This window comes from Falco biarmicus, chromosome 10 (genome assembly GCF_023638135.1).
Source record: "Falco biarmicus isolate bFalBia1 chromosome 10, bFalBia1.pri, whole genome shotgun sequence".
Taxonomy (NCBI): Eukaryota; Metazoa; Chordata; class Aves; order Falconiformes; family Falconidae; genus Falco; species Falco biarmicus.
The window spans coordinates 22,930,785-22,938,611 of NC_079297.1; the positions used below are offsets into that span (position 1 = coordinate 22,930,785).

Below are 7,827 nucleotides of genomic sequence, written 5' to 3' on the forward strand. Positions count from 1 at the left end.
AACTGAAATTTATGTTACCAAGAATCTTATAACAACAAGAAGTGTCTTTATTTACCGAAGTAACTTCCTAGATTTTGTTCAGACTGGCCATCTGAACAGGGGTATGGTAGAGAAACCTCTTTAAAAATAGCTTTACTAGTTGGTGATCTGTAATCTGGAACTGTACACTCCCCTATCCTCTGATGTGTCTTGGCTGTAGGAATAAAATTGGTGTTCACAGGGGGGACTTTTAAACAGCACAGACATGTCTAGTTTTTACTTAAAGGGCAGACATACCTAGTTTTTACTTAAAGGATGGTGAGGGAGTGCAGTGTTTTCTTCTATGGTAGTTCTCAATTGCAAGGATCGTCTCTTCACTGACAGGCACCCTTGACCTGGGGCAACTCGGGCCTTCCAGCACAGCTGCCGGGCAGGCAGCCACAGGCAAGCCAGCTCTCTTAGCAGGACCAAGAGCTGGATAAAGAGCAGCGTGCATGTTGGGGACAGGGTGGTAATCCTCTACTTGAATGCTGAGCGTCCTTACTGGTGACAGACATTGCCTGGAGCAGAACAGGCTTGCCTTGGGCCGCCTAGCAAGGATGGGCAGCGCAGCAGTATGGCTGCTTCATGCTGTTGGCAGCGTTGGATTGCTGATGGGAACTGTGGGTTGTTTCATTAGGTTATTTCAGTGGCTTTATATGAAAGTCTTCATGATACTAATGCAAGCACAGACTCCTGTTCGGTCAGCGTGCGAGCTCCTTCCTACAGGGGCTTGGAGGAAAACAGACTGAGGGTTATTTTCTTCCCCTTAGGGTTTGTGGGGAGCGGTGTGACCAAGAATGAAGAGAAGAATGTATTAAGTCTGAAACATTCCAAGCAACCGACTAAGCTTAAGTGTGGCTTAAGTGTCTTTGTAGGACACCCACTGTGACAGATCTAAGACTGAAATTCACATTTCAAATTACGGTTCAGTGTATTTTATTATAACTCAATGCATTTTCATTAGAGTTTAAAAAAAAGCCAAAAATCACTATTACCAGTTAATACAAGGAAGAGAGCAATTGCCAGCAAAGGAAACTGAAGGTACCCATCTGCCAAGGACACAGCTTTCTAGCCCAGACACCATTATATTAATATTGAAAAAGTCTCCCTTCTTAATTCTTCAGGCTAAGCCAGGAAAGTCACCTGTTGGGACTGCACTCCTAAGACAGCATGAGACACTACTGGGGGAGGTAAAAGAAGAAACACTTAGTTCAAGGGGGGGGGGGGGGAGGGAAGAAAAAGCACTCCTCTATAGCCTAAACCAGGTCAAAAATGGGGTCAGTAAGATACTAAGGACAAGCCTACTGGTCTCTAGGGAAAATAAGAGCTAGATTCTTAATATTGATCATGCTGCAACAGACTTCCCTCCTCTATCAAAGCAGTGGCTGGGGACCACTAGCTCAAAAGCCTGGTTTTAACACCACAGTTTAAATAGCTCTAAATAATCAAAGGCAGCTTCACCTTTGGCAAAGGGACTACAGACATTGCTGAATACAGAATAAAAGTGACAGAGCTTTTGGCACCGAGCAAGCGTTACCACCCCGTAAGAAACCCATCTATAACGTACAGCAAGTTTAGGAAACAAACCGTCCAAGACAGGACACAGTGTAAGCCTTTTGCTTTTCAAAATCCTGAGAAGTGCAGCATTGCCCTCTTGTGGTAATAAAGGAGAACAACTAGTAACAATATTTATAATTTAATGTTTAACTTGCAGTATTCATTATAAATATTTAAACTCGAAATAAATCCACATCAGAAAACAAGGAGAACAGTTATTAGACTCATAATAAAACAACTTTCTTGCTATAGGCATACAGGGTTTATAAAGGTTTCTGTTTTTTTAACTGGTGACACAAAATGCTTCCATTTGTAAGGAACCACCATGAATCCACTTTCTTTCATGAAAAAGGCACTAAATCCCTAAGCAGTTGACAAGTCATTAGGAAACCGAAGAGAAATACTGTCACTGACATATTCAAATATATATATTTACGAACAATTTTCTACATGAGGACTTAAGAGAAAAGTTTAATTGTAGAGCTTGAAGTAAGCGTCAAAACCAACACATGGGCACCTGAGCTGCGCTTAAACCAGTCACACAGACATACATACATCAACTGACCAGACATCATACGCCTACTGTCAGACTGCAGGTAAGGAGGCTGCTTTCATGTAAGAAAACCCATCTCCCTCCCGTGACAGAGAAAGAATCAAACATGCACATAAAACAAACAAAAAAATTGGCCAAAACCTAGTGTTCAGAGTTAGTTCTTAAGTTTCTTAGTGTACGTTTCCACGTCTGTTCTCTGACGATGGCAAAGTACTGCTGAGTCTTCATATGCAAACAGCAAAGCCACATGATGAGTAAGTGCCACTCAGCCGCAGAAACTGGCAAGTTATTGGCAGTAAACATCAACCTTCTTGTGGGCAGTTGTACTTCATTATCCAACCTGCCACTGAAGAAGAAAACAAAACATAACACAGGCTTGTATGAATAGGGGAAAGGAAAAAATCTAGTGCCTCCCAACAACAACAACAAAACCCAACCACCACAAGATTGTCTAAATAAAGTAAATTCCCCATTCTAACACCTTTTATATCCAGCAGGTGAGGGACATGAAGCCCACCAGCAGCAGCTCATACAAACTCCAGTCCCCTGAGTCATCTAGAGCAATGAGAGGAAGAGCTGCAGGCTTAGGAAGTCTGTGTTTGAATAATTGATGCATTATTTGCCTTGGAGAGATTCTCATTCTTAGTTACATCTCTGCCTGGCCTTCTAAGACAAAGTTTACATTACAAAAGCAGTAGCAGCAGTCAAGTTCATCACTATCTACGCAAATGCTGCGTATTTCTTCTGTAAAGAGATAGATAATGAAACCCAAAGCTATTACCCTACTTAGTTCAACCATTTTCTATAAACTCTGAGGGAAGAGAGACCATCTCAACCAGGACTGAAAAGGGGCGGTGGTACAGGTCAGGTCAGTGAGGAGATCCCCAGTGCTGCAAGTACTGTAAAACTGACGCATCGTAGGTGCAGAAACTGGGGAAAAAGAGTTGGGGGGAAGGAAAAAGAAAAGCTCTCTGCCGTCGTTGTGTGTCCCAGAAATGAAGTCTCACTTAGAACACTGTGCGCAATAATGACACTTGCTTCCATTTCTATTCCATTTCCCTTCCTCTTGGCTCTTCCTCAAGTTATTCAATCTTGTAAACAACAACAAAACAGGATTTTCTCAGCGAATATATGGACAATTGCATCATGTTCTTTTTTTAAGCTTACTCTCAGTCCTCCTTCTCCTCCAGAACCCGAAGCCGCAATTCTTTTTTCCATTTCTTCCTGTTTCTTTTTCTTTTGCTCTACAGAGTAAGCGTTCTTAATACCTCGAGAGGAAGCCTGGGAGAAAACACATTTAGGTAAGACTAGTTAGCCATTTTTCTTTTGATAGAAACCAAACTGCAACTCTTGACAATGCAGTTTTATGGACTCTGGTTTGTGTGAAAAGACTGAAATGTTGATCAATGCTACTATTACATAAATGCAGACATTCTGGGACACTTCCGCATACTCTGAGCTCTTGATCCCATAGGTATATGAGAGTGGTTCTGTTTTACGTTATCACATCCAGGTGAATGTATTTAATGCAATTACATGTACCTGCTTTGCTTCTTAAGATGCAGGACCAGAACCTCCCTTGCCAAAAGTCCCGTAAATTTTTAGCCTGTGTTTCTCTCTGTCAGGGCCTATTCTTGCCCTCACAAACAGAATTAACTGGGCAGAGGTGACTTGGGCAGACGGAACTTGCAAGAGCTTTAGTTGTTTCATCACTCATTCACTTCTTCCATCTCTTTTTATTAGAAGGCTACTTAGAGATAAAATTGAGATGATGGAAATCATAATGACAGCTTCTATTCCAAAACTCAATAAGCAGACAGAGAAGGTCACAAGCTCTGTATAGCCGCTACAGAAATCGATGGGCAATTTACAAGCAGGGGAGGAAAAAGGTTGTGTTTGTAGTGCTAGCCCAGGCCCTAAGAAATCCATTTCTAAACTGCCATCTGTGAGAAACAACCTGTGAGACAGACTACCCTTCGAACTCCATAGGACATGCAGATAGCAGCTGTACACAGATGAGAAACCTGTTGACAACTACCTGCTTCACATCCTCATGGGGATGGTTTAATAAGGACCTAGCCTAGATGGCAGGAATAACAGAACTACAGTGAACACTCTAAATCTAAAAAGAAGATGTTTTAAACCTGATCGTTAGCTAAGTTTAGGGTTATGATGCTACAGCCTAAGAGATGGTAAAATCTACCAAGGGAAAAAAGCAATGTTCTCACCTGAAATTCAAGGCCCTGACGACAAGCTCAAATCTCAACGGGCTACTAAGGCACATGTTACCAACTCAGACGCTGTGAGTTCTAGCTTTTAGGCAACCAGCCTTCCAAGTGAGTTAGGTACCCAGACTGTCTCTACAACACCCCAAAAGGAAGAACACGTCACACCACCTCAGGCTGAACAATGAGCAGTTAAGCATGTACAGGAAAACACTAAGCAGAGAAGGACATCTGATCTGATCCCTTGTCCCTCACGAGGGGGAAACTGGATTAGGCTGCCTGCAAGACACCTCCATTACCTGACATTCAGAGGCTAAAATGCTCTTAAGATAGTCCTGACAAATCCTGGTAGAGCTGTTTTATCTCTTTCTTGTAAGAAAACAAAATGTAAGTGAGTGATATTTCCATTTTTCTATAGCAGCCTAATGGCTATCCCAAAACTTCAAAGCCATCCATAAGCCAAGTTGCTTCATTTCTCTTTCCTCCCAGGAAAAAGTTTTTTAGCAATTTAAGAGCTAGATGGGGACACCCCCCCCCCCCCCCCCCCGCCCTTTTACATCCTTCTCAAATGTATAGTTAAGTTAAACTTAAAAAAACCCTTTTTAAGATTACATATGAATTGCTTTTAGTATGTAGTCTGACACAAAATCAAGAAGTTTTAAAGAAGGACACTGAAGCATCAGTCAGCTGTTGCTTCAATTATTCACCGAACTCTCTTAAAATCAGGTCAACATGCTCCTCATCAATAATGGTCAATTTTTAATTCCACATGTAACGACACTAACAGTCATACAAATAACACATTCCTTTCTCTTCATAGTTCAGCTGTAGTGTCTAAGACACACGTGTTACTTATTGTAGATTTTGTATGGTGTATGTTATCAGCCTTTTTGAGAGCTGTGGGAAGGAAGAAACAGTTCTACTTCCACATCCTGCTAGAACATCTGCATCCTACTGCTTCTAGATTTAAGGATACTTAAGTAGTTAGAGCTTAGCAACCTTAAAAAAATACAAAAATAAGTTAATAACCCCTCCTTGCTAGAGTTTAGTGAGAAACATGCTCAGCTGTTGCCACACTGATGAACTCAACTTGCAAGAGCCCAGAACCTGTGTTTGTAAGGGAACTACAAGCACTGTACCGCTTGAAATTGCCACCACAATTGTTTGGCAACTCCGGGTTGAAATTTTTCTCACCCTCTTGTTTTCAGGTCCTATCATGAGGGAAAAAAATGAACTTGCTCTTTCAATTCTTAGGTTGTTTTTTCAACTCCTGCAAAACTTCTCCCATCCAAACAGGCTCACTTATCTTGCAGTGGTCTTTGAGCACCTGCTTGTGAAACTGGTCCATAAATATGTATCTGTAGTAAGTGTTAAGAAGGTAAAACATTAATACTACTATGAAAATATTTAATGACTTCCCACAATCCTGAGCCTGCTATCCAGTGTTCCCACAGAAGCCCTTGCTATTTTCCCCATAAACTGCTTACCTAAATTACTTTGAATAAATAGTTTTATCACATTACCTCCATCTGCCTCTTTTCAGCAGCTTCTGCCAGCTGTCTCCTCTTTATTTCCTACACAAAAGGCGAAAGACAGTGACATTCTATACCCGGACAAGCCGGCACTCCTCTGGAAGCCCCCAGCCCACCTCAGGTGTGTCCCGCGGGCTGCCAGGAGATGCCGGCCCGACCTCAGGGCGCATCGCCCTGCCAGGCCGCGCCAGGGAGGGCCGGGGCCGGCCGGCGGCGGCCGGCGGGGGGCAGAGGGCTGCCAGCCGGCCGGGGGGCGGCGGGGGAACCTCGGTAAGGCCCGGCCCAGCCCCGCCACCCGCCATCGCCCCACAGCGCTCGGGCCGCCCCCGAGGGCCGCGACGGCTCCTGGGGCTGGGGAGGGGGCGCTGCCCCTCGCTCCCGCCCGGGTCCCTCAGGCCGGGGGCGCCGCCGGCCCAGGGCCACCCCCCCGGGCCGGTTAAAGCGCAGCTCTCCCGGTGTCCGGTTCGGCCGCGGGTCCCCAGCGCTCGGCTGTGGGGTGCACCCCCTCCGCGCGTTGCCCCCCCCGGCCCCCCAAGCGCACAGGCCGCGGCTGCGGGCGGCCATGACGCTCCCCGCCGCCGAGGCCCCCCAGGGCCGGGCTTCCCCCCGCACGGCGAGGCCTCTCCCCGCGGCCCTACGACCCGGCCTCCATGTTGCGGGAAGCGGCCCGCTCCCTTCCCCCGCCCCGGCAGGGAGGGTCGGCGCCGCTGGGCGTCGCAGCCCGGCGGGAGGGAAACGGCCCGCGGCGCCGCACTCACCGGGTCGGGCGTCTCCACCACGTCCTTGACGGCGCCCCCCATGCAGGGCAGGCACAGCCCCATGGCGGGCCCCACCGCCGGCAGCGCCGGCCAGCGCGGGGGAGGCGGCGGCGAGCGACCAGGCGGCGGCGCCGCGCTCGGGCAGGGCCCGCCCCGTCATGGGGCCGGCGGGGGGCGGGCGGTGCGGGGAGGGCGGCGCTGGCTGCCCCGGCGGGCGAACCGGGCTGGCCCCGTTCTGCGGGGCACGGGGGGCGGCAGTGGGGTCTGCACTGGCCGGGGCAGTCCCGGCAGCGAGCCGCCCGCTCCGGTGCTGCCCTCGGCTGCGTTGAGGGGCGGGCGGCGGGGCCGCGCTGCCGGGCCTGGGGCGGTGGCGCCCCCCGGGCGGTTCGGTGTCCCCCGAGCGGTTCGGTGCCCGCGGGGGCTGAGGCGCCGCCGATGCCGTGGCAGGGCCCGAGCCCCAGGGGACGACCCCGGGCACTCCCCGCCTCAGGGCCGGCCCGCCGCCCAGCCGAGGCAGGCACCACCCGGCTGTCTGGGCTGATCACCGATGTTCAGCCCGAGGTGGATGTGATTATCCCCCGGCTTAATATTTTTAAATGCTCGTGTCATTTCGCAAGCCCCTCGGCCTCGGTGCGTTAACCGTTCAGTGCGGGTGCTGTTCCGTCCTTGTGGGAATGCTTTGCTGCGCCTCACAAGCAGGAGCGGCCCTGCAAGGATTTCTTCCTTCGCTGGTTAACTCAGTAAAAAGAGGAAACCGACAATCTTTCCCTCTTTTCTGGCTTTTCTGTTACAGCTCTTTCTTAAAAATTTGCCACCTTTTCTTCTAGTTATTGCCAGCAGACCCCAGCATTACCCTATTGAATGGCATTCCCGGAGTATGAGTGCTGGCCTACACGCCCATCCCCAAGGATTATGTGGAGAGTAAAATACCTATTCCTCATAAACACTGCAATGTTTACCCAGCTTCTTTTCTGCCTCTGTGATTTCGAACACAAATACATCTTTTTGCACCAATGTTCTTGTCCTGTGATTTATCCCACGAGCCTGTGATGCTGTCTGTTATTGTAAAGTACCAATTTAAGTACTTCTGCTTGTTCCGTGCACCTTAATTAGCCCTCAGAGAGGGTTACCGCCTCGCTGAAACCAGCGCTTCACATAAAGCACAGCACAGCAACCTGGGC

At 48.3% G+C, this 7,827-nt stretch overlaps 1 protein-coding gene across 1 annotated transcript; it reads right to left on the reverse strand.

Moving 5' to 3' along the window:
- Window positions 1-1,278: 1,278 nt before the first annotated feature.
- On the reverse strand, window positions 1,279-6,807 carry SVIP (small VCP interacting protein). Its single transcript, XM_056354770.1, has 4 exons — window positions 6,647-6,807; window positions 5,880-5,930; window positions 3,299-3,412; window positions 1,279-2,477 (listed from the first exon to the last, which is right to left on the reverse strand). Exons 1-4 carry the CDS (start codon window positions 6,707-6,709, stop codon window positions 2,463-2,465), a joined length of 243 nt encoding a protein of 80 aa, XP_056210745.1. The 5' UTR covers window positions 6,710-6,807; the 3' UTR covers window positions 1,279-2,462.
- Between the last annotated feature and the right edge of the window lie 1,020 nt (window positions 6,808-7,827).